The sequence below is a fragment of the Gopherus evgoodei genome, chromosome 10, assembly GCF_007399415.2.
Source record: "Gopherus evgoodei ecotype Sinaloan lineage chromosome 10, rGopEvg1_v1.p, whole genome shotgun sequence".
NCBI lineage: Eukaryota > Metazoa > Chordata > Testudines > Testudinidae > Gopherus > Gopherus evgoodei.
This window is the reverse complement of record NC_044331.1, coordinates 54,400,615-54,427,839: the sequence shown is the minus strand read 5'-3', so window position 1 is coordinate 54,427,839 and position 27,225 is coordinate 54,400,615. Positions and strand designations below refer to the sequence as shown.

The window sequence follows — 27,225 nt, the reverse complement described above, 5'->3', positions numbered from 1 at the left end:
AAAACCCAGGACCAATAAACATGTGACCATGGTTTTTAAAAAATGTCAAGGGAACAATATTTTTTAAGGCTCAATTTAAACAAGTCCTAACTGTAGAGCCAACTTGCTCAGCTAGCGTGGCATAAGCTTCATCCAGTATCACTACTCCAATATTTCTCCCTCCCCTCTGCCTGCATGAGCTTCCAATTATTTCCCCGCACAACTGCTAGCTACATTCTTCCAAGCTGAACGACACTATGTCTAATCGTGGCAGAGCCTTTTGTATTATCTTTCTGCACTGCGGTTTGGAATCACTCCTAACTGGCATCAAAATAGTAAAAAAATAGAGAACTTTATTAAATGATCTATTCTACTTCCTCCCCATTGCCTGCCAGTGCAAGACTGCTTACTGCAGTGGGCAGTATTCCCATCAGTATATTTTAAATAGTTTCTTGGGCACAAGTGGTTATGATTATAATTGTCAATGATGCAGCTGAAGCAGGAATGTTCAATACACATTCATTCTGCATTTGGAAAGAACCATGGAAAGGCTGGGCTGGAAGGGAGCTCAAGAGGCCATCTTGTCCATTCCTCTTTCCCCCCACACTGAGGCTGGATTAAGCAAACCTAGACCATCCCTGACAGATATCTGTCTAACCTGTTCTTTAAAACCTCCAATGATGGGGATTCCACAATCTCTCTAGGTAGCTTGTTCCAGTGCTCAACTCCTTAGAGTTAGACAGTTTTTCCTAATAACCAACCTAAATCACTCGTGCTGCAAACTAAGTTGATTATTTCTTGTCCGACCCTCAGTGGACATGGAGAACAATTGATCACTGTCCTCTTTAACAACTTTCTACATATTTGAAGACTTATGTCCCCCCTCATCCTTCTCTTCTCTAGACTGAAACCTTTCCTCATATTTTCTAAACTACTTATTTTTGTTGCTCTCCCCTGGACTCCAATTTGTTCACATATTTCTGAAAATGTGGCACCCAAAACTGGACACAGTACTCTAGCTAGGGCCTCACCAGTGCAGAGGAGAATAAAACAATTATCTCCCGTGTCTTACATACGACACTCCTGTTAATACATCCCAGAATGATATTTGCATTTTTTGCAATTGGATGATGTTTTCATATCAGATAATGATGAAATACTTTTCATTCCAATAGTAATTATGGAGGATGTTAAACAGTATCAACTAAAGTTAAATATTTTTTATAAATCAGCAAGTCCAAATAAGTCACATCAAAAAAGTTTTAAAATAATTAGCCAAAGAGCTTTCTGGACAATAGATGTTACTATTTAATACATTTTGTAAGAATATCGAAGTTCCAGAGGACTGTAGAGAAGCTGATGTTATTATGGTATTGAAAAACAAACCAACAGGATAACCCAGGTAATTTATAGGCTTGTTAGCCTGATGTTATTCTTAGGGAAAGAAAGAAAACCAAAAAAAAAAAAAAAAGGCTAATATGGAGCATAATTAATACCAATCAACATGGTTTTATGGAAAAAAAAGTCAAACCTAATGTTTGATGAAATTACAAGGTTGGCTGATAAAGGTAATTACTGACATAATATATTTGGAGTTCTGTAAGGAGTCTGAATACTTCACAATATTCTTATTAAAACATTAGTATGATGTAAAATCAATATAGCTCATATTCTGGGGAATCATTCAAGGGGGGTGGTTTTAGGGGGGCGTCCTGCAGGGATCAGCTCTCAATCCAATGCTATTCATTATTTTTATCAATGAACTGAAAGAAAATATAAAACCATTGCTAATGAAGTTTGCAGATGATGAAAAGACTGGTGGGTTGGTGAATAATGAGGACAACAGGTCACAGATACAGAGCAGAATCATACATTAATGAACAAAGAATGCAGGCCACACTTATAGGCTGGAGTAATGTATCCTGGAAAGTAACAATTCTGGAAAGGATTAAAGGGTTATGATGGAAACCAAACTCCACACAGTGTAATGTGATGCTATAGCTAAGACAGCAAATTTGATCCCTGGATATAAAAATGGGAAAGGTAAAAGTAGGGAGGTGGCATTACCATTGTGTGCAGCATTGATGAGACCTTTACCAGGTACTGCACCAGTTCTGTGTCCACATTTTAAAAAGAACTTTGAAACATGGGAAAGGGTTTAAAGAAAAAGCCACAAGAATGATTTGAAGTCTAGAAAACATACCCTACAGTGAAGAGATTTAAGCAGCTCTAATTATTTAGCTTGCCAAAGAGAGGGGAAAAGAAGTGACTACATTACAGTCTAAGCCCTGGCCTACACTACGTGGTTAGGTTGAATTTAGCCGTGTTAGGTCAATTTTATAAGCAATGTGTCTTACACAACCAACCCTGTTCCGTTGACCTAAAGGGCTCTTAAAATTGACTGCTGTACTCCTCTCCAGCAAGGGGAGTAGCACTAAAATCGACCTTCCTGGGTCGAATTTGGGGTAGTGCAGATGCAATTCGACGGTATTGGCCTTTGGGGGCTATTGCAGATCGCTCCAGTGTGACCGCTCTGGACAGCACTTTCAACTCCGATGCACTAGCCAGGTACACAGGAAAAGCCCTGGGAAATTTTGATTTCATTTCCTGTTTGGTCAGTGTGGCGAGCTCAGCAGCACAAGTGACCATGCAGACCCCCCAGAATCGCAAATGAGCTCCAGCATGGACCGAATGGGAGACACTGGATCTGATTTCTGTATGGGAAGAAGAATCTGTGTAGGCCAAACTCCGATCAAAAAGAAGAAACGCTAATATATATGCCAAAATTGCACAGGGTATGGTGGACAGAGGCTACAACAGCGACACACAGCAGTGCTGCATGAAAGTTAAGGAGCTCAGGCAAGCCTACCAGAAGACAAAGGAGGCAAATGGTCACTCCAGGTCAGAGCCCCATACATGCCGCTTCTATGATCAGCTGCATGGCATTCTAGGGGGGGGACCCTACCACTACCCCACCACTGTCTATGGACGCCTGCAAGGGGGGAGTCTCACGCAACAGGGAGGAGGATTTTTTGGATGAAAAAGAGGAGCAGGAGAATGCACAGCAGGCAAGCGGTGAATCTTTTCTCCCCGGCAGTCAAGACCTTTTCATCACCCTGGAGCCAATACTATCCCAAGGCAGGAACCCGACCCTGAAGCTGGAGAAGGCACCTCTGGTGAGTGCATATTTGTAACTACAGTACAGGGTTAAAAGCAATTGTGTTTAATGTTTGATTTGCCCTGAAGACTTGGGATGCATTCACGGGCAGTACAGCTACTGGAAAAGTCTGTTAATGTGTCTGGGGATGGAGCAGGAATCCTCCAGGGACATCTCCATGAAGCTCTCCTGGAGGAACTCTGAATGCTCTTGCAGAAGGTTTCTGGGGCGGGCTGCCTTATTTCATTCTCCATGGTAGGGCACTTTATTACACCAAGCCAGTAGCAAGTAGTCTGGAATCACTGCAGCACAAAGCATGGCAGCGAATGGTCCTGGCTTTTGGTTGCATTCAGGCAACACTTGATCTATATCTTTCTGTATTAGCCTCAGGAGAGTGTTATCATTGATGGTCAGCTGGTTGAAATAAGGGACTTTTTTGTAAGGGAACAGTAAAAGGACCCCGTTCCTGCTGGGCTGTTTGCGCTTGGCTAAAAGGGATCATCCTTGAGAACAGCCACATGGTGGGGGGAAGGGGAGAAAGGTGTGTGTGCTGCACGTCCACTCGAAAACTGCAGCCCCTCCTAAATGGCAAACCCAACCGGCATTGCTTGCTATGGGAAAGGAGGGTGCTGGAGTTTGTAACCATTCCCACATGTTATGAAGGCAGAAGAAGTCAACCCCCTGTACCCTTTGTCTTACCATGGCTGCCTGGAAACCGAATTCTGTTGCCCAGCTTTGTATGGTGTGTCACCATACCAGCAGGCACTCAATATAACAGGCAAAATGCGACCTTGTACTTCAAGCACATGTACTGTCTGCTGCGAATTGCTTGATTCACTGTGAAAGAGTCTCCCTTCAGTTCTCAGAAATGTATCGTCTTAAATTTTATTCTCCCTTTTTATCCCCTTGCAAAATGTTTCTATGCTCCCCCTATCGTCTCCGTCCCTGATGTTATTGCAGATTAGAAGGTGGAAAAAACGCACTCGCGATGACATGTTTTCCGAGCTCATGCAGTCCTCCCGCACTGATAGGGCACAGCTGAATGCATGGAGGCATTCAGTGGCAGAGGCCAGGAAAGCATTGAGTGAGCGTGATAAGAAGAGGCAGGAAGCGATGCTGAGGCTAATGGGGGAGCAAACGGACATGATGAGGCATCTGGTGGAGCTGCAGGAAAGCCAACAAGAGCACAGACCGCCACTGCATCCACTGTATAACTACCTGCCCTCCTCCCCAAGTTCCATATCCTCCTCACCCAGATGCCCAAGAGCGCAGGGGGGGGAAGAGGCTCTGGGCACCCAGCCACTCTACTTCAGAGGATGGCCCAAGCAACAGAAGGCTGTCATTCAAACAGTTCTGATTTGTAGTGTGGCTACAATAAGCAATGTGGCCTTGTCCTTCCCTCCTCCCCTACCCTACCCAGGCTACTTTGTCAGGTATCTCAAGTTTGTTTGTTTTTTTTAAAATCAATAAAGAAAGAATGCTTGGTTTGAAAACAACAGTGACTTTATTTCCTTTGCCAGCTGTGATCTAACAGGGGAAGGTGGCTTACAGGAAATTAAAATCAACAAATGAGGCGGGTATGCATCAAGGAGAAACGTGCACAACTGTCACACCGAAGCCTGGCCAGTCATGAAACTGGTTTTCAAAAGCCTCTTTGATGTGCAGCGCACTTAGCTGTGCTCTTCTAATCGCCCTGGTATCTGGCTGCTCAAAATCAGCTGCCAGGCGATTTGCCTCAACCTCTCACCCGCCATAAACGTCATGTCTATTCCACAATGTGTGCGCGTGCTGGCCACGTGCACCGGTGCCGGAAGTTTTTCCCCTAGCAGTACCCGTAGGGGGAAAGTGCCCCCTGCGATTCCTGGAGTGGCACCTGCCTGGCATGGTATAAGGGGAGCTGCGCGCTCCCCCCACCCTCAGTTCCTTCTTGCCAAACAACTCCGACAGAGGGGAAGGAGGGCGGGATGTGGAATGGACATGAGCAACACATCTCGAAGAACAGCAGTTACAGAAAAGGTAACTGTCTTTTCTTCTTCGAGTGATTGCTCATGTGTATTCCACAATAAGTGATTCCAACCTGGAGGTGGGTAGGAGTTCAGAAGTTCCCAGCATGGAGGACAGCCCTGCCAAACCCGGCATCATCCCTGGTCTGTGGGACAATTGCATAGTGCAAGGTGAACGTGTGAACCGAAGACCACGTGGCGGCCCTACAAATGTCCTGGATGGGTACGTGGTCGACAATGGAGCAAGGCCTCCCTCTCCAGACCCCCGAGAAAGGAATCAGTGTATTCCACAATAGGTGCAAACTCCTAGTGCAGTCAGTGCACCAGAGTAAACAGCAACTTGCACCAGTGCAGCATAATCCAATTTGAAAGCAGGCTAGGCTGCACCAGTCCATAGCACAGGTTCCATCAGTGCAGCACATAGGGGTTTGTACCAGTGCAGCTATATTCATGGCCTAAAACTCAATGCAGACAAGACCCTCCTATCCTGGCTTTGTAAAGCACGGAGTACATTTATGGGGCCCACACAGAACCTAGGCTTGAAGTTCCTGGGGCAGCAATCCTGTCTTTTGTCTCTAAACAGCTGTACATTGATGGTAGTGTATAAATAACAGAACAGGACTACAGCATAGCAAAAAGGCTTCCACCTCCTCTCCCCATCTCCCCATTCAAAGGAGCAAATTCTTGGAAATGACTCTGCCAAGTGGCTTGCAAGAGGCAGTGAACTGACAGTAAAGCATTAATCGGCTTAGAAAGCACTACCTGATGTTCAAGGAAAGAATGTCCCTAATACATTACAGACCTAGCTCATAAAAAGCTCCTCTGTATCTGAACTTTACTCTTGGAATAACCTTCCATCTCTCACCCACTCAATACTTAGGAAAAGAATTTGGATCTTAATCCTCATCCAATGCCCATGGGGCTAACCTCTGTCAAGCTATGTTATTCCACGTTCTGTTTAAGGTGTCTGCCCTCACTAGAGAAATCCAAGTACTGGCTGTGCATAGTAACAGACAGGCACAAGTTCTGTGATGTATTAAGCAGAGAGCAGCAAGTACTTCAGAGACAATAGTCATAGGAAAATTTATCAGGACCAAAATATATTGCTCTTCTAAAAACAGGCACTCTCTTTGTATGCATCCTGAACTATTTTCAGGGCAGTTACAGTACATTTAGTATGCTATTAACTATGCAGTTACAGTAGGAGCTCATGCTGGGATACTGACAAACACAGCAGAGTTCTGTTTCCCACAGCATGAGACTCATCATCATGCACCACCCACAGTTAAAAGTCAAGTGAAAAGCAGAGCTGATCCAAGACCCCTGAAAGAGGAACCATGTGTGCAGTAAACAAAGTATCACTTTGCTTACTGGCTCAGCTCCTTTCTGATGTCCTATATTTATGCACTTAGTGGTGGGTACAGAATTGTGCACAGGGAATCACATAACTATCATTTTGGTCTCCTGATTTGCAATTGGAAGAGGGGAAGTGAACAACAAAGAACTCTCTGAGTTTGTCATTTACAGACTCATGGACGGTGTGTGTAATCAGTAAATCACATGACACTTGTGATCATTCTGCAGAACAAGTCATATTTTTACACTTCAGCATCCAGACTGTCAAAAAAATATGTCTCTGCTGTACCTTCTCATCTCTTCAGCAATGATTTAGGAGTGGTTATTCTGGGATATAAAATTGTGTGTTTCTGCCCATATTGATAATGGAAGGAAAAATGGAAACTCCATTTACTGCTATTGGTTGCTTTGCTAAGGAATCTGCTGTACAAGCAAACCAAAATATAACCAAACTCTCCTCTTCATCAGACATCTGCGTGACGTGTTAGTCACACCCTCTGACTTCCTGAAGAAACCAAAGTTGCTTTTGGCATCTGCAAATCATGAGCTATCAAAAAGCTGTCCCCCCTCCCCAAGACCAGTTCAGCAGGTTAAAAGGGTTCTAGATGGACAATCAGAAAGATGGGTTTCATTATAAGAATGATGATAGGTTAAGAAGCTTTCTTTAATGAGAGCAGAACAGTAATAGCCCAGACACAATTTCACAGAATTTTCAAAGTAGTATTCGATTAGAAGACACTAGATTTTTTTTTGGTGTAGGTTTTGTGGACACCTAGCCACAGATGGGGACAGAGAGTTCTCAAATGGCCAAAGTATTTCCATCTGAGTGGATCTCTCAGAGAATCCACATCCTCTGAATCGGTGAGATGCTGCCATCTCACAGTTAAACAAAAGGAGCAGCAGAGACATACTTTAGTGCAGGACAGTAACTACATCTGCAGGATTCAGGAATTCCCTACAAAACATCCATGATCTCTACTGGTCATGTTGCAGAGAACTCTGCAGCACAGAAAGCAACTATTTGATTCCCCCAATGGTCTCTTTGGGATACTTGAGTACTACTCTCCTAGCTACACATGCCAGGGGAGATCCAGTCAGGGATGACTGGGTGATCTAGAATGTATAAGAGGAGCGGTAACACTTCCCCTGGGCCATTCCTTTCTCCACAAGCATGAAACCCAGTGAACGCTAAATTCCTGTGATGCCACTGTATTTTCAAATGCTTTTAAAATACATTACTTAAAGATCTCTCGACATGCTAACAGGCCTGTAACTACACCATGTGCATGCACACACCAGGGTCTCTGCTTTGAGGCTCTCTTTAGCTTGTTTTCAGGCTATGCACATTCCATTTTGTGTTCTCAAGAGTGAGAGACTCTCAGAATCACGCAACAAGACACAACTGGTGGGCAGTCAGACTTGAGCCTGCACTGCCCATCAGAGGGTCTCAGAGCCTTTACATACCTCCAGAGCTTATTAACAAAATATTCTTGGGGAACTAATTAAAAACCCGGCCAATAGCTAGTGTCAGACACCAAGCAGCACTGGTGAAGAGGTCACCGTGGGAATAAGAGCCAGAAATGTAATCTTCCAAGATGCTCCCTCACTCGCCCTCCCTACAGTGCTAATGCAGAGATGAATTGCAAAGGGGGAATGAGAAAGGAGGTTACATTATCCCTACCTTGCAAACATGCGTAGATCCTCCGGATTCTGTGCAGCAGGGACATTGAGGATAGCTTCCCGCTCGTGTTCAGACAAGCTCGCTAGCAGGTTCTCAGTCATCCGTTTATTCAATGGGGAGTCACCACCAGGTATCAGCTCAGCACTGGAATTATCCATACTAGGGCTTGTGAGAGTCATATCATCACTACTGGCTGTAAAATCAGAAATAATATACTGCTGTGAAGAGTGCAAACTAGCAGGCTCCTGCCCCCTCCTTCCAGGCAAACTAATCAGCTTAGTGTAGCAAAGAAAGAGGGCTTGGAAACATGACATGGGAACTGCCTGCAAACAATTAGATGAGGACAGGAAATTTGGTTCTCTTGGCCAATTTGTTGAGTTTGCAGACAAGTGATGGGTAATCTGGAGCAACATACAAAATATTATTGGGACATCAGGATTTTCTTGAAAATGGGGACTGCACAGCTATCCACACATTTCCTGGCCAGATGGCGGACTCCCTGCAAATGCATCCAAAGCATGCTGCCTAGGAGGTAAGTTTTACTCCCAGTAACTGAAACTATGATTTAAGGGGGGATGAGAAGTCTACAAACTCATGAATGGTGCAGAGAAAGTGAATAGTGAAGTGTTATTTACTCCTTTACACAACACAAGAACCAGGAGTCACCCGATAAAATTAACAGGCAGCACATTTAAAACAAACATAAGGAAATACTTCACACAATATACAGTCAATCTATGGAACTTGTTGCCTGGGGATGTTGTGACGACCAAAAGAGTAACTAGGTTTAAAAAAAGGAGGTAAGTTCATGGAGGAATAGCTATTAGCCAAGAGGGACAGGGATGCAATCCCAAGCTGTGGGTACCCCTACACCTCTGGCTGACAAAAGCGGAGACCAGATGACAGTGGATGGATCAATCTGTAATTACCCTGTTCTGTTTATTCCTCTGAAGCACCTGGCACTGGCCACTGTCAGAAGACATGATACTAGGCTAGATGGACCATTGGTCTTACCCAGGAGAGCCATTCTTATGATCTGATATGACTGTGAAAGTGATTAAATACAGAAGCAGAAACAACATATCTAATGAGCTTTATAAACTGGTGATGTATAGTAAACAAGATGAAACAACAACATATGGAGGAGTGGGAAATAAATACACGAGACTACAAATAATAAACAGTGCTGGCACTGGCATTGGGAAGTTACGAATGGGAACTGCTGGGACAGGGTTTGCATTCCTTCTTTAGCACTGGGACAACCCCAGAGCTAGTGCCTCATGCTCCCATTTTCCCCTAAGGGCCAGGCTCCAGACTAAGCCTCCCATGATCATGATGCAGAGAGATCAGTCCATAAGGAGATTTGAGGACATGAGGTATGTGAACTACTCTCATGGGGCACTGTGACGGCTTAGACAGACACAGAGATTAATGTTAAACAGAATGAAACATTTTGTTTTGATTTCCCTGGTGGAAAATAGAAACATTTCAACAAAATCAACATTTCTCCTGTGGAAAATTTCAATTCTGGAGAAACTACATGTTCCCTGAAAAACTTGGGCAGAAAACTCCCAGACCGCTCTAGTTTAAACAACATGAAGTGACAATGAGAAAAGTAGAGCAGGTGGGAGGGTACGTACAGGCAGAAGAGGTGGTCAAGGAAGCTATGCTGCAATCACAGAACTACCTGCTGGGAGGAGTTATAAATACAACAGATGCCTAGCAAACAAAAATGAAAAACTGAGTTTATCCATCATTATAAAACAGAAAAAAAGGGGCAAAGAAAGTCTCAAAACTTCCTCCTACCCCCACACTAAAAATTCTCTTGTTGCCTTTTGTTTTTCCCAGATGACTACTGATAACTGGAGAACCAGGATTATGGCATTAAACAAGCCATGCAAGTGAAACCTAAGAAACTATATTTATTCAGACTGTTTAAATCTCTGCTTTGGTTAAGTTTAACAGCTATTTAACTCCAATGCTTGAAGGAAGTCATTTTTGATAAGATCCATTATCCCAACCCAGAGAAAGCTATAACACAATCCAATGGCTGGAAGTTGAACCTAGACAAGTTCAGACTGGAAAGAACACACAAATTTGTAACAGTGAGAATTTTTAACCATTGGAACGTTTTTACCAAGGGTCGTGGTAGAGTCTCCATCGCTGACCCTTTTAAAATAAAGATGGGATGTTTTTCTAAAAGATATGCTCTAGGGATTATTTTAGAGAAGTTCTATAACCAGTGTGATACAGAAGGTCAGACTAGATAATCACGAATAGTCCCATCTGGCCACAGAATCTATGAAACCCCTTCAACTGAGAGCCAGTCCATACTAAATGTCAAAGAAAGACCAGACATTCCTGGTACTTAAAAGGTTAAAAAAAAACAAACAAACACAAAACACAAACCCTTTAAAGATCCCTTCCATCCAGATCTTCTTTATACAGCACAGAGATAAAACAGGGGCAGATTCCCATTCTTTTCATTTGCAATTACCTTTAAGCCATTGTTTCCCAAACTTGGGATGCTGCTTGTTTAGGGAAAGCCCCTGGCGGGCTGGGTTGGTTTGTCTACCTGCCGTGTCCGCAGGTCTGGCCAATCGCGGCTCCCACTGACCGCAGTTCACTGGTTGCAGCTCCCATTGGCCTGGAGCAGTGAACCGTGGCCAGTGGGAGCCGCGATCGGCCAGACCTGTGGACGCGGCAGGTAAACAAACTGGCCTGGCCCGCCAGGGGCTTTCCCTAAACAAACAGCGTCCCAAGTTTGGGAAACCCTGCTTTAAGCAGGTAAATAAAAAGGCACTAAGCAATCGTAAGAGATTTACAAACTAATGGACTCGAAATTTATCAATTAAACCTCAAAGCATCAGGTTAAAAGGACAGTTATGAATCCCATTTAAAATTACTGAACAAGGAAATGCAAAACTAAACCCCACCTCCCCCTTTAGCTCTTCTGGCTAGGCATAGGTATGACAGCGAACTCACAGCATGCACTGCACGGAGACCCCATGTGGAGAGTGAAAAATCTGAGTTCGACCTTAAAGTAAGACCAAATGGCTGACTGCAATTTAACTAGCTTTTGTGGTTTTAATTCCCTTTGATTTTATGGATTTTTGATATTACAAAACCCCTTACCCATGCTAAATTCTCAACTGAAGAGTGGAGACACTGGCAGGAGAAGGCATGGCAGCTTTGGAGCAAACGTATATGAGATTCCACAAACTCATGCACTAGATGCTGACAACAAATATGCGGGGGCTCTGCGACAAAGGTAACAGTACAATGCTCCCGCACCAAGACCTTACTACTGACATTCACTCTCCCAAGGAACAGAACTTGGCATGTGTGCATACACACTCCTTGGTATTTGACTCAATGGAATGTAGCCTGACTGAAGCTAATTTTGAGAATATGAGCTATTTCTTGTGAATCTATCATGCATCCCTGTTGAAACTGGATGCTCTGTCACAGCATTAAGCCTGATAAGCCCAAACTTGGTTCATTCTATTTTACCAATAGGAAAGGTTTCCTGGATATATTTAATCTCAAGAGCCAAGAACAATTTTTAGGCTCCAAAACCTCAGCTCTAATTAATTTTCCTTAGAGAAATCATGTCCTACAGAATGCCCCATAATTAACAACCATGCTTCTGGGAATGCCGCAGGATACAGGCAGCTGACGACTCACACTTCAGTTTCCTTGACAAGGTTTTTGAGCAATTTGGGACTTCAGCACCGCATTTTAGCTTTGGTTAGAATACTTTCCCAGAGCTGACCTCAAAGCATGGCAATAGGAGGAGCTGGGGGAGTCAAGTGAGAAGAGAGGGAGTTGGCAATTATAAACATTTGTCAGCCACAGTATCCGTGTATGTTTCCTTAAAGACATCACCTATAACCCAATGATTCCACTGCTGTTTGGAGCATGTTTTCTCACAAGCATTTTGTTTAAAACTCCCCCTATTCTGTTTCCAATTATGGACATCTATGGAGATACCAATGGTTTCTGGAAGAACACCTGGGTCACTTGGGTAGGATGCATAAAAGGACTTTTTGACAGAATGAATGGGAAGAGACAGTTAGGACTAAGCAGATAGGAAGAGTATCAGAGGGGTAGCCGTGTTGGTCTGGATCTGTAAAAGCAGCAAAGAATCCTGTGGCACCTTATAGACTAACAGACGTTTTGGGGCATGAGCTTTCGTGGGTGAATACCCACTTCTTCAGATATATCGAAAACCTACCGACCGCTATGCCTACCTTCATGCCTCCAGCTTCCATCCCGGACACATCACACGATCCATTGTCTACAGCCAAGCACTGAGGTACAACCGCATCTGCTCTAACCCCTCAGACAGAGACCAACACCTACAAAATCTCCACCAAGCATTCTCAAAACTACAATACCCGCACGAGGAAATAAGGAAACAGATCAACAGAGCCAGACCTGTACCCAGAAGCCTCCTACTGCAAGACAAACCCAAGAAAGAAACCAACAGGACTCCACTGGCCATCACATACAGCCCCCAGCTAAAACCCCTCCAACGCATCATCAAGGATCTACAACCCATCCTGGACAATGATCCCACACTTTCACAGGCCTTGGGTGGCAGGCCAGTCCTTGCCCACAGACAACCTGCCAACCTGAAACATATTCTCACCGGTAACTGCACACCGCACCATAATAACTCTAGCTCCGGAACCAATCCATGCAACAAACCTCGATGCCAACTCTGCCCACATATCTACACCAGCGACACCATCACAGGACTTAACCAGATCAGCCACACCATCACTGGTTCATTCACCTGCACATCCACCAATGTAATATACGCCATCATATGCCAGCAATGCCCCTCTGCTATGTACATCGGCCAAACTGGACAGTCTCTACGGAAAAGGATAAATGGACACAAATCAGACATTAGGAATGGCAATATACAAAAACCTGTAGGAGAGCACTTCAACCTCCCTGGCCACACTATTGCAGACCTTAAGGTGGCCATCCTGCAGCAAAAAAACTTCAGGACCAGACTTCAAAGAGAAACTGCTGAGCTTCAGTTCGTCTGCAAATTTGACACCATCAGCTCAGGATTGAACAAAGACTGTGAATGGCTTGCCAGCTACAGAACCAGTTTCTCCTCTCTTGGTTTTCACACCTCAACTGCTAGAACAGGGCCTCATCCTCCCTGATTGAACTGACCTCGTTATCTCTAGCTTGCTTGCTAGCATATATATACCTGCCCCTGGAAATTTCCACCACATGCATCTGAAGAAGTGGGTATTCACCTACGAAAGCTCATGCTCCAAAACGTCTGTTAGTCTATAAGGTGCCACAGGATTCTTTGCTGCTTTTACAGATAGGAAGAAGGTGAACAAGAACTGGGTGACTAGAATGGCCTGCAGGCATTTGATAAGAGAGCTTTAATGGCTGCCAAGACGTTCACCAATTCCTGGTTCTCCATCCCAGGGCTGATCTTGATCAGCTAACACACTGTTAAATATGACTTGCCCTACCTAGACTTACTGCAAAGTCTGTTTAAAATCATGTTAGCTAAGGCACATTGACTATCACATTACAAAACACTACCTACTCTCCTACTCTAGATATGGCCTATGTTAATCTCTAAAAGCCAATACAGACTTGTTTACAATAGAAAAAGAAAAAAAGTGTATTCATACTTGGGGAGCCAAAGCTGAGAGCATTGGGAGTGCTTAAACTTCTGCCTCCAACTCTGGCACTGAAGGGCATGTCTTCATCTTGAGCTCGGAAATCTTCCTCATTCGGGGGCACCATCAGACAGACATACGTGTGGAGCTGGATGAGAAGGCGATGCTGGAGCATCCATATTACCATCTGTATGAGCTGAGTCTGCAAAGCAAAAGCTAGCATTTCAGGCAAGCACTCAGAGCACAGTACAGTTCAAAAGCAAGAGAGAGACAATGCACAAGGCACTCTAAGGCCCTGTGGGGACGCACACTAAAGAAATGCTCAAACATAGAAGCAGGTTCTCCCCTTAGCACTTGGTTGAGCACTTGAAAACATGCCCTGGCTTCTTGGAACCCTAGTCCAATGCATTTTGTTCACATATCCAATAAAACAAAAGAGTCTATGTCTTTTGTCAGGCCACTAAGCTAGTATGTTTGTCCAGAGAAACCAAATATTCATGGATATGTAAGGTATATCTCTAAGCAGTGTTACTGAACTGCTGCTGACCCTGAGACTCTGACAGACTCAGACTTTTCTTTGCACGCTTAGTTCACAGCAAGTGGGGTATAAGTCTGTGCTGCACTAGCCTGCCATGCACTAAGGGCCTGACTACATGCTACATTAGTTTGTATCAGAGGGGTGTAAATTCTAATACACATAAGCATGTTGTGCACTAACTGGCGTATGTGGACCCTGCTAGTGCGTATTAATGTAGTCCCATTTCAAGCAGTACTATATTAACATGCACTAAGGAAAGAGAGGTTATCTACCAGCACAATAATGAGTTCTTTGAGCTGTTTTGTTCTTATGGGTGCTCCCCTGTATGATGTGCACATGCCTATGCACTCTTGATCAAAGATTTTAGTCAGCAGTGCCCACGCGTCTGTGCCTATGCATCATACATGCTTGTGCTCTAGTGTGAGGGTATACACGGAGATGCAGACCTGCAGCCACTCCAGTTCCTTCTCAACAACGTAGCCCAGAAGATTCTGCAGCAGAGTGGAAGGAAGGCGGGAGGCGAAGCACCCATAGGGATAATACATCTCAAAGTACTCAAGTTACTATACAGGTAAGTAACTTCTTTTCAAGTTATTGTCCCTCAGGATGCTCCACTCCCAAGCAGTAATGAACATGGAGGCAGGAGCTGAGGAGTCAGATCCAGCACAGTTCTGAGGACAGTATGACAAAAGGCCATATCTAGAAGCAACTAAGATATCACAGTGCCTGGCAAACATGGTTGTAGGACCAGGTTGCTGCTGCAGATGTCCACAATGTGAGTATGAACTTAAGAATGGCTAAAGAGGTGGACCAGGCCCTGGTGGAATGGGCAGTCATTCAAGGTGGGGGATGCACTCCAGCAGCTTTGCAACAAGCTAGAATGTAGCCAGATACCCACTTCAGTAGTTTGAGTGGAAACTGGCTGCTCCTTCATACTCTTGGCAAAGGTGATAAAAAGCCTATTGGAAACCCTGAAAGGTCTTATTCTGTTGAGGTGGAAGGCAACTACCCTTCTTGCATCCAGAGAATGGAGGCCAGCCTCCTCCCTCGAGGAATGAAGTGTGGGGGTAAAATACTGGTAGACTAATATACTGATTGATATGGAATTCTGAAGAGACGTGAGGCAGGAAACAAGGCATAAGGCCACCCTGTCACAGTAAAAGGTAGTATAAAGAGGGTTTGCCATGAGCGCCCCTAGCTCTCCTACCTTTCTGGCTAAGGTTATGGCTAACTGCAATAAAGTCTTGAAGGCCAGGTGGAGAAGTAAACAGTTACCCATGGGTTCTTTAAAATACTGAGAACCAGATGAAGATCCTAGGGTGGCATAGAGTCCTTGACATGAGGAAACAGATACAACAAACCCTTGAGGAACATGATTATGGTAGGGTAAGCAAAGACCATAAATCCTTCCACTGGTGGAAGAAAGGCTGTAATTGCGGCCCAGTGAACCCTAACGGAGCTCAGTGACAACCTTGTGTTTTTAAATCTAACAGTTAATCAACAACATCCATGAGGAAAAATTCAGAGGCAGATACAGATCAATGAGTACACCAGACGTGGAAATACCTCCACTTCTGCAGTTTTCTCCTGGCAGGTTTCCTGCTGTTCAAGAGTACAGACTGACCTTCAGGAGAGCTGCCCAATTCTGTGTCCAGGAACCATCAAGGAGCCAGGCCCTGACATGCAGAGATTGGGATGAGTTATGCCCACAGTGTCAGGAAATCCACTGGGAGAAGAAGACCTATAGGAGTTAGGCCTGGTCTACACTACGCGTTTATACCAAATTTAGCAGCGTTAAACCGATTTTACGCTGCACCCGTCCACACAACGAAGCCCTTTATATCGATATAAAGAGCTCTTAAAACCGATTTCTGTACTCTTCCCTGACAAGGGGAGTAGCGCTGAAATCGGTATTGCCATGTCGGATTAGGGTTAGTGTGGCCGCAATTCGACGGTATTGGCCTCTGGGAGCTATCCCACAGTGCACCATTGTGACCACTCTGGAAAGCCATCTGAACTCAGATGCACTGGCCAGGTAGACAGGAAAAGCCCCGCAAACTTTTGAATTTCATTTCCTGTTTGGCCAGCGTGGAGAGCTCACCAGCACAGGTGACCACGCAGAGCTCATCAACACAGGTAACAATGCAGTCTCCTGAGAATCGAAAAAGAGCTCCAGCATGGACTGCACGGGAGGTACTGGATCTGATTCCTGTATGGGGAGAGGATTCCGTGCTAACAGAACTCCATTCCAAAAGACGAAATGAAAAAACATTTGAAAAAATTTCCAAGGCCATGATGCAGAGAGGCCACACCAGGGACTCACTACAGTGCCGTGTGAAAGTTAAGGAGCTCAGACAAGCCTACCAGAAAAGCAAGGAAGCAAGTGGAAAGTCTGAGGCAGGGCCAAAAACATGCTGCTTCTATGCTGAGCTGCATGCAATTCTAGAGGGGTCCGCCACCACTATCCCACCCCTGTCCATGGATTCCAAGGTGGGGGTGGCAATCGCAGCCATGGCTGAGGATTCTGCGGATGGGGAAGATGAGGAGGAAGAGGAGGACGAGCTTGTAGAGAGCCCACAGCACTCTGTTTTCCGCAACAGCCAGGAGCTTTTTCTCACCCTGACAGAATTTCCCTCCCAGCCCTCCCAAGCCACTATCCCAGACAACGAAGCCATGGAAGGGACCTTTGGTGAGTGTACCTTGTAAATATAAGACATGGTTTAAAAGCAAGTGTTTTTTAATGATTAATTTGCCCTGAGGACTTGGGATGCATTCGGGGCCAGTACAGTTACTGTAAACATCTGTTAACATGTCTGCAGACGGAGCGGAAATCCTCCAGGGACATCTCCATGAAGCTCTCCTGGAGGTACTCCAAAAGCCTTTGCAGAAAGTTTCTGGGCAGCGCTGCTTTATTCCGTCCTCCAAGGTAGGATACTTGACCATGCCATGCATGTAGCAAGTAACCTGGTATCACTGCATGACAAAGCCTAGCTGCGTATGGTCCCGGTGATTGCTGGCATTCAAGCAACATCCGTTCTTTATCTTACTGTGTTATCCTCAGGAGAGTGATATCGTTCATGGTAACCTGGTTGAAATTCAGGAATTTAAGTAAGAGGACAGAGATGGCCATTCCTAATGGGCTGTTTGCCTGTGGCTTAAAAGAAATCCTTCCCTGCAGGTAGCTAAGTGGGAGGAAGGGGGGGGGCGTGATTGGCACTGAGCTTTTCCGCGTTTGGCTAGCAGAGATCTTTCCTGCTACCAGCCACGCGGTTGGGGGTGGGGCGGAAGGGGACTGTTTAGCAGTGATCTTCCATGATACCAGCCATGGGGTGGTTTCTGCTGCTGCATGTTAACAGGAAAGAAGCAGCACTCAATGGGCTTTGCTTGCTATTTGGGAAAGGAGGGCGTTGGATAGATGAAGGCTGCAGAAGACGAAAGACAACGGCTTACCATGGCCGCATGCAAGCCGAATTCTGCTGCCCGGACCTGCGTCTGTGATCTGTAACACCAAAGCCGCAGGCACTCAATATTAAGATGCAAAATGCGACCTTGTAGTGAAAACACGAGCTATGTAAGGTGAATAGTGTTGTTCACTGTGAAAGAGTATGACCATTGTTCTCTAAAATGTATCTTTTAAAATACTTCTCTCCCTTTTTTCCCTGCCTCATGCAGCTGCAAATTTTTCAAGCCTCTCTACTCCGTCCCAAAGGCTATCTCAGATAAGGCGGCGGAAAAAAAAAGATGCGAGAAGAAATGTTTTCAGAAATCATGGAAGTGACCCGCAATGAAAGAGCTCATCTGAATGAGTGGAAGGACGTGGTAGCAAAGTACAGGAAAGATGCCAGTGACCGTGAGGACAGGAGGGACCAACATGAGGACAGGAAGGATGAACGTGAGGACAGGAGAGACACTCGAGATGAGAGATGTTCGAGATGAGAGGTGGAGGCAGGAAGATCAGCGGTGGTGGGATGCAACTCTGGGGCTGCTGCTTGATCAAACTGACATGCTCCGGTGTGTGGTGGAGCTTCAGGAATGGCAGCAGGATCACAGAGTGCCGCTGCAGCCCCTGTATAACGACCCTCCCCCCTCACCATGTTCCTCAGCCTCCTCACCCGCCAGACGAGTAAGAACTCATGGGGATAGGCTCCCTGCACCCGCCCACTCCACCCCAGTGGACAGCCCAACCAAAAGGCTCTCATTATTATGAAATTTTTTTAGTGGCCTTTTCCTTCCCTACTATTCTCCTCCCAAACCCCACCCGGGCTACCTTGTCAGTTCTCTCCCTCTTTTTATAATTAAGTAATAAAGAATACATGATTTTTAAACGATAGTGACTTTATTTCCTTAGAAAGCAAGCTGTGATCGAAGGGGGAGGTGGCTTACAGGGAATGAGTCAATCAAGGGGGGGGGTGTTCATCAAGGAAAAACAAACAACAGTCACACTGTACCCTGGCCAGTGATGAAACTGGTTTTCAAAGCTTCTCTTATGCGCACTGCTTCCTAGTGTGCTCTTCTAATCGCCCTGGTGTCTGGCTGTGCGTAATCAGCAGCCAGGTGATTTGCCTCAGCCTCCCCACCATAAAGGTCTCCCCCTTACACTCACAGAGATTCTGGAGCACACAGCAAGCAGCAATAACAATGGGGGACATTGGTTTGGCCGAGGTCTGAGTGAGTCAGTAATGTGCGCCAGCGTGCCTTTAAACGGCCAAATGCACATTCTATCACCATTCTGCACTTGCTCAGCCTGCAGTTGAACAGCTCCTGACTACTGTCCAGGCTGCCTGTGTATGGCTTCATGAGCCATGGCATCAAGGAGTAGGCTGGGTCCTCCAGGATAACGACAGGCATTTCAACATCCCTAACGGTTATTTTCTGGTCTGGGAAGCAATTCCCTTGCTGCAGCCGTTTAAACAGAGTAGTGTTCCTGAAGATGCGAGCGTCATGAACCCTTCTCGGCCATCTCACGTGGATGTTGGTGAAACGTCCCTTGTGATACATCAGTGCCTGCAGCACCATGGAAAAGTACCCCTGGCGGTTTATGTAGTGGGTGCCCTGGTGCTCCGGTGCCAAGATAGGGATATGGGTTCCATCTATCGCCCCACCACAGTTAAGGAATCCCATTGCAGCAAAGTCATCCACTATGACCTGCACATTTCCCAGAGTCACAACCTTTCATAGCAGCAGCTTAATGATTACTTTGGCTACTTGCATCACAGCAGCCCCTACAGTAGATTTGTCCACTCCAAAATGATTCCCGACTGACCGGTAGCTGTCTGGTGTTGCAAGCTTCCAGCGGGCTATTGCCACTCACTTCTCAGCTGTGAGGGCTGCTCTCATCTTTGTATTCTGGAGTTTCAGGGCAGTGGAAGGCAAGTCACAAAGTTCCATGAAAGTGCCCTTACGTATGCGAAAGTTTTGCAGCCACTGGGAATCGTCCCACACCTGCAACACTATGTGGTCCCACCAGTCTGTGCTTGTTTCGCAGGCCCAAAATCGGTGTTCAATGGCTAGAACCTGCCCCATTACCAGCAGGATCTCCAAAGCGCAGGGGCCCGCAGTTTGACAGAATTCTGTGTCCATATACTTATCACTCTTGTCGCCGCTCTGCTGTAGCCGCTGCCTCCTCGCCTGGCTTTGCAGGTCCCGGTTCAGCATTGACTGCACGAGAACGCGCAAGGTGTTTAAAACGTCCATGATTGCTGTCTTGAGCTCAGCAGGGTCCATGCTTGCCTTGGAATGGCGTCTGCACAGTTCACCTAGGAAAAAAGGCATGAAACGGTTGGCTGCTGCTGCTTTCACAGAGGGAGGGGTGAGGCTGTACCCAGAAGCACCAGCGGCAATGTTTTTTGCCTCATCAGGCACTGGGATCTCAACCCAGCATTCCAATGGGCGAGGGAGACTGCGGGAACTATGGGATAGCTATAGGATAGCTACCCACAGTGCAACGCTCAGGAAATCGACGCTAGCCTCGGTACATGGATGCACACCGCCAAATTAATGTGCTTAGTGTGGCCGCATGCACTCGACTTTATACAATCTGTTTTAAAAAACCGATTTCTGTAAAATCGGAATAATCCCATAGCGCAGACATACCCTTAGTAGGGAGAGGCAAAGCAGATCCAGGAACACACCACTTGCCTCAGCCACAATGGCACTAGGAAACCACTAGGAGAGCATCCCCTGTGGAGTAGAAAGCATACCCCTTCCTCAAGGTGAGGTGTTGGCACTTTGCATCAGATGGTGTTGCAAAGAGATCCACTTGCAGAAGGCCCCAGGACTGGTAAATATTCTGAAAGACTGAGTTGCTGAGTTCCCACTTATGGTCCTGGTGGAAGTACCTGCTCAAGGAATCCACTGCAGTGTTTTGCAGGCCTGGCAAGTAGACCACAGAGGTGTGTATGAGATGGAATATGTACCAGCTCCACAGTTTTAGTGATTCTGTACATAAGGACTGAGATCTTGCTTCCCCTTGACCATTTATCTGGTACATTACTACTCTGTTGTCCAACATTACCTTGACTGAGAGGCCCTTGATGTTGCGAAGGAAGTACTGGCATGTGAGGGAAACTACCCTGAGTTCAAGAATGTTGATGTGGAGGGATGTTCCTGGGGGAGACCATTTGCCCTGGGGATTGGCCTCTCCCCTAGCCAGCAGGGATGAATCCACAGTGATCACCCTTGAAGGGCGTGGATGCAAAAACAGAACCTTCACACAGACCTTGAGAGGATCCTTCCACCAACAGAGCGTCGAGAACTCTCGGATGTATGCTTTAGATTGTGGGCTCTGCTGCAGTGTGGAGATGAGACTGTGGTGAAGCTGTCCACAGGTAGGTCATTGTAGGGAATCTGTCTGCAAGTAGGTAGCCCTGACAGTTGAGGAGTTCAGAGTGACTCTGATAAAGTCTATGCACTGTATCAGTGTTAGGGTAGACATGTCCATGTTCAGAGGAAGGTCCAGGGAATGAAACAAGGCCTTGTTGGTTGCTGACTGGACCTTGAGGAAGAAGTGACGCTTAAGGAGCCGATTGTCCAGAGAGGGGGAAAACTTATTCTGTTGACATAAGTGAGCTGTGATGACAAAGAGGAGCTTTGTAAAGACTCCTGGGGCAGTTGAAAAACCAAAAGGGAAGAACATGGTATTAGTAATCGCTCTGTGCTGAGGATGAACCATAGGCCTGGACCCGCAGGCACTGCTGAATATAATCTCCGATTGACAGTGCAATGGTGTGGGCACATCCTGTGGTGGAGCACCCATAGAAACAGTAACTTGAAGAACTTTCAGTTAGCAACATGCTGGTGTGCATTAGAAATTTACACCCACTGGTGTGGACTAGGGCTTGTCTATATAGTACACTAAGGGTCTAGCTGGATCCCATTGCTATGCCCTAAAAGTTCCCTAGTACACTTTGATATATCCCCTTTGAAACAAATGTATATCAAAGTACACTATGGAACTTCGAGTGTGTGGCAGTAGGGTCCACACAGATGTTTAGTACATGGCAGGCTAATGAGGTAGATTTACATCCCAGCTTGCAACAAACTAAGCTTTTGTGTAGACAAGCTGACCCTCTAAGATGAGCTTGTCCCTATTCCAAATGTGAGAGCAGGCAAAGGAATCCTGCAGCTCCAAAACAGACTGAGGCATTCCAGCAAGGAAATCTCTGCCTTCGCCATGCTATGGTTACAGCAACCCTAGCATCTACTGCAGTCCTGGTCCTTCCAGCTAAAAGGAGAAAATTATATACACATTTGAACAGATAGCTAATAAAATAGGGTTGGATCACTGTTAACTCTGAGGGATAAAATAAACCTCAGACAAACATTAGTCTTGGAGGCCTCAGCATAATGCCACCAATCTTGAGATCAATTAAACAACTAATATTCTTTTTCCTGTTCAAATGCCAACAAGAAAGAGTAACTATGGAAAAGAGACTACATTTGACCGAAGTAATGAGATTTTGGCCCAGACTTTCTTGGAAAGCCAGAGAAAGCTTGGTGACTCAGCATAACTGAGGCAGCCAAGAAGACAGACTCCCACAGGGAGCAGTACCATTTGCAATCAGAAAGGATCTGACTCTGGTAGGTGCTAGAGGGGTGGGGCTAGAGGTCAGGGCTCAATAACCTTCTAGACTCAACAATGCAGATCTATTGCTAGAGGCAGGTGAATACTGAGCAGGAATAAGTAGGTGGCATTACCTCTGTACATGGCATTGATGCAACCATTACTGGATATTGTGTCCAGTTCTGGTGTCCACACTGGAAAAAGGATGTTGAAAATATTGAGAGGGTTCAGAAAACGATTTGAGGTCTGGCAAATCTGCCTGGCAATGAGATTTAGGAATCTCAATCTATTTGGCATATCCAAGAGATAAATTTAAACACTGAGGGTAATTAAGCTACCTAGAAACAATTTACCTTGAGAGATGGTGGCTTCTCCATCACTTTTGAAAACAAACATCCAGTCAATTTAAAGATAACAACAGTTATGGGCCTGATGCAGAAATTTCCAGGTGAAAATGTATGGCCTGCGCTCACATGATCAGAAAGGTCTTTCCTGGCCTTAAAATCTATGGAAGAATTATTAAACTTTGACAGCACTCTTCCTGGACTCAAGCTAAGAGCAATGACCAAAGATTTAAGAATCCAGCACAGCATGTATTTTGGAAAACATTTACTGGAACAGGTATAAGAATATGCCCTGGAGCATAAATCTACAGAATCAGTGTACAGTTCTAGTAGGTCAACGTGATAAAGTTCAAGGCACTTTAGATCTTCTACAGGACAGAATACAGGGTGGGGTTTTTTTAAGTAATTCTGAAGGCAGGCTGAAGACTTTAATGTAATGCTTTGCATTACAATAAATTACAGTGCTTTGTTCGAAATGGGTCTATAGACATATACCCCATATTTAAATTAAAATTTCTCAACAGCAATGCATGTTTACTATGTAAGTATTCTTCTAGTAGCAATTTGTTCCTTAACTGTAGGTGCCTGAGTTCACTGGACAGCTGTTATCATAGATCAGTGGTCACAAAAAAGGCTCCCAGCACAGGAAGATAGCAGCTGAACCCAAGCTCTTCTAGGAAGCATCCAAGCTCATTTGAACCCAGCCTACCCAAAGAGAAGGGGTAGATGGAAGATGGCCCAATGGTTAGGACACTAGCCTGGGACTCTGGAGACCTGGCTGCAATTCTGGGCTCATGTGTGATCTTGTGCAAGCCACTAATCTCTCTATGCTTCAGTTCCTCATCTGTAACATGGAGACAGTGGTATAGTCTAGCATCACAGGAGTGTTGTGAGGATAAATACATTAGATATTGTGAGGTGCTCAGATACTAGGGTATTGGAGGGCAATACAAGAACCTAGACAGATGGATAGAGCATCTGTCATTAAGAGTCCATTGTACAGAACAGAGAACCAGATTTAAGCATCGTACGATACAGAGTAGGCACACAGTGGGATTTTCAGAAATACCACGGTTCCTATCCCTCATTGAAATCAATGGGAGACAGGAACCTGGGAGTGTCTGAAAATCCTACTAGGACCTAAACAATTTTAAAAATCTGGCCATGAGGCTCTTGGGCTAGCTGCTTCTCAGGCAATGGGGGAGGGTTAGTCTGAGTCATCTCACACCTGGCAAGTTCCACTGGCTAGACAGTGAAGTCTGCTTTTCTAGTTCCTTGAATTACCTTGATTTTTTCAAGATCTTCTTTTGTCTTGAGCTATTTTAACCTTAATTTAGCCTTAATTATTGAAATGTTCACTAGCATGTGGTGGTGCTCCTAGGGCATTAGGTTACCTCAATTCAGCCCCACCTTCCTAGTGCAAACACATTCTTTGTGTTACAGCATCCAAAAAGCAAGTACAGAACATCCCCCAACTGATGCTGAAAGCAGCAGACACAGGGTGAGTGAGAGCTATTTGTGGACTTGTGGGTGACCTGTTTCCAGAGGATTTGGAGAATACATCATCTTCCTGGCTGACTCTCACATGAACAGCCTTTTCATTTCACAAAATATTGCAGGCCCCCCAAGTATTAACTAGTAGGTATTGAAAACATTGATTCACTGACAAAAGCTGCTCAAGGACTTCATAGCAACCAGCAGTGTTTTGGTGAGAAACACAGGCAGAATGAGCTCAGATCCTCTGAAGGAAACTAAATCTGCTGTATTAATCATTATGGTAAATGGGCCAAACCTCAGTAGGAGCCCCCAAATGCAACTTTTCGGCCCACACAATTCTCATTCCCATTTTTCTAAAAGCTGAGCAAACTTCAGCCTGGGTCAACCTTCCCAGCCTTGTCTTCTACCAAGCCCCACAGCACACGTGCCTTTTGCTGCCTGGCACATACCCAGTGTCTCTTCAGGAATTCCTGCTTCTTGGGGCTGCTGGACATATAATTTGGAGATCTCCCTCAAAAACCTCTTTGTAAGAAAATCTGTATTATTAATTTTAATTATACAATAATCTACTCAGAGAACACAGAGGGAGACACACAACTCAAAGGTGTACAACATATGAATATTGTATGTACCATACATACATTATAGATCGACTTTGCCAACAACTGAAAAACCTACAAGAAATTTCACTTAATTATGTCAAAATGCTAGCGCTCCCTCCAGTCATTAACAGTTAACAGTCTCTCTCTCATGCAATATAGATCAATATGTGCATTTCACACAAGTCTACCTTCTTTTGAAAACTTGTGCCAAAAAAGTAGTCAGCATATCTTGTTTTGTTAATAAAGCTGTCACTCCAAAGTTTATTTTAGTTGCATGAAGTGTTATGCAGCCACATGGTCTTTAAAGATGGACAGACCAACACAGACTTCTTTTTACCAGATTCCATGCACCTAACGCTTACATGTCTAGGTATTTGAGACATTCGTATAGGCAGGATCAAGCTTTGCACAGACACATTAGCATACATTTCCAAACCATGAGCCAAATTCTGCACACATATCCATACACAACTCCCAGTCACATTAATGTTTAAATATCCGAAAGCAGAGTTTGGCTCATATTTACAATGTTCCAAACTAATGAAGTGAAAGTTATTTCCTCTTCCTTTTACTCCATCCAACCCATCTGAAACACTACTGCTAAAGTCATCTTCCTCCAGCCCCTTCTGTCACACTCTTATGGTGGGAATTATTAAGCTGTTGGAGGCACTTTCAGATGTCAGCAAGATTTATCAAATTCCTGGGCATGACATAGGCCAGTGCCTGTAACTTCTCATCACACCACCGTTTACCTGACTTTGGAAAGAAAAAGCAGTCCCTTGTTTCAGATCTACTTGAAGCAGGCCCTTTGGGTATGTCTACACCGCAATTAAAAACCTGTGGCTGGCCCATTCCTGATGACATGGGCTCAGACTAAGGGACTGCTGAATTGTGGTGTACACATTCAGGATCGGACTGGAGCCCGGGCTCTAGAACCCTGCGAGGTGGGAGGGTCCCCAAGCTCAGGCTGCAGCCCAAGTACAAACATCTACACTGCAATTAAACAACCCCTTAGCTCAAGTCCTGCAAGCCTGAGTCAGTTGGCATAGGCCAGTGTCTAACTGCAGTGTAGACATACTTTTGTCTCTGGATGTGCAGTGTAGCTCCCTGTGCTCTGGGGAACAGAGTGGGTCCCTTATTTTAGAAGGGGAATATGAATCCTCTCCTAGCAGGTGTCACAAACCAGTTCCTCTCCTTGGCAGAGTGGAGAGAGGTTTTGTGCTGCCCCACTGGAAGACTATGCCTTCACTTAGATCTTATTTCTATCCCTTCATGAATTCTTGATGCAGGACCAGGATTGACAGCTCAAGCAGTTTCATGGGGTAGGACCCTTTCTCTCCATGCAGGTTTTTAATATCATTCTTGCCAGGCTGGCTGTGGGGAAGTATGTATACCCACACACCCATCCTTGAAATCTTTCACTCTCATATTGACCTTGGAAGTATTCAGAGGAATTGTTTAAAGGGAACAAAAATTCCAAACCTCAAATGCCATGTGTCACATCACAGCCACTACATATGCCCTCTTTCTGCCTCATTTAGTAACAGGATACTAACCAATATTTTATAAGAGCCAACATTAAAGTACTACCTGAATGGAGCAACTGCTGTGGCAACTTTAATGATCTTTTAGCTTGGGTTTGCTTAACAGGAAATATCTCCTCTTTTTGTTGAAGGTGGATGATGTAGCTCACCGAAAGTTACTGTATTTCAGAAAGCTAGCTGGGGCAGGAACCAGTGTTCTTATGTTTGGACATCACCCAGCACATTGTGAACATAACAATAATATAAATAAGCAGCTACTGGAGACAAGGAATCGAAACAAAATTCTGTAGTTAATGCCCTCCCCTCTTTGGTAACAGTTTGGTGGCCCTACAGACTACAAAAGTAGCAGCTTCTTTAGGTGATCTTAATAAAGTTAATAGATTTCTTCTTCTGAGATACTAGGCATATTTCAGTTCACTTGGTCACAAGAGATATCATTCGTCAATCACTAAACAGCTATAAGAAGTTGCATTTCAACAGGGAATACAGAAGATACCATGAAATTTGACCACCTTTCAAGTCAGATCTGAATGAGATTTCAGCTTCCCTTTCAAGGCAGGAAGACAGGATTGCTGAACTGAGGATATTAATCAGTAATACAGACTAAGTAAAAAACACAATCATTACAGTCACTTCTGATATGCATAATCTGAACAGCCCTGAAGTGTCATGCCATCCTTGCAGCCTTGTTACATTTCTCCTGCGTTATGCATCAATACTTACATAGCAGAGCAAGTGTGGTGACCTGACTAGGTTATGCTAACTATGAGAAGAGGCAGAGGAAAACCAAGACAAAAAG

General features: G+C 45.0%; 1 protein-coding gene across 14 annotated transcripts in view; it reads right to left on the bottom strand.

Annotated features, from left to right (window-relative positions):
* NPRL3 (NPR3 like, GATOR1 complex subunit) overlaps positions 1-27,225 on the bottom strand; it is a 122,023-nt gene that overhangs the window by 5,448 nt on the left and 89,350 nt on the right. For 12 of the 14 annotated variants that reach the window (XM_030578923.1, XM_030578930.1, XM_030578920.1 and 9 more), the window contains 3 exons: positions 22,574-22,633; positions 13,852-14,041; positions 8,177-8,369 (listed from right to left, as the gene is read on the bottom strand). In XM_030578923.1, coding sequence (XP_030434783.1) covers positions 8,177-8,369; positions 13,852-14,041; positions 22,574-22,633 — 443 coding nt within the window. The remainder of the gene's footprint in view (positions 1-8,176; positions 8,370-13,851; positions 14,042-22,573; positions 22,634-27,225) is intronic. The other 2 variants (XM_030578921.1, XM_030578922.1) reach the window with 1 other exon arrangement.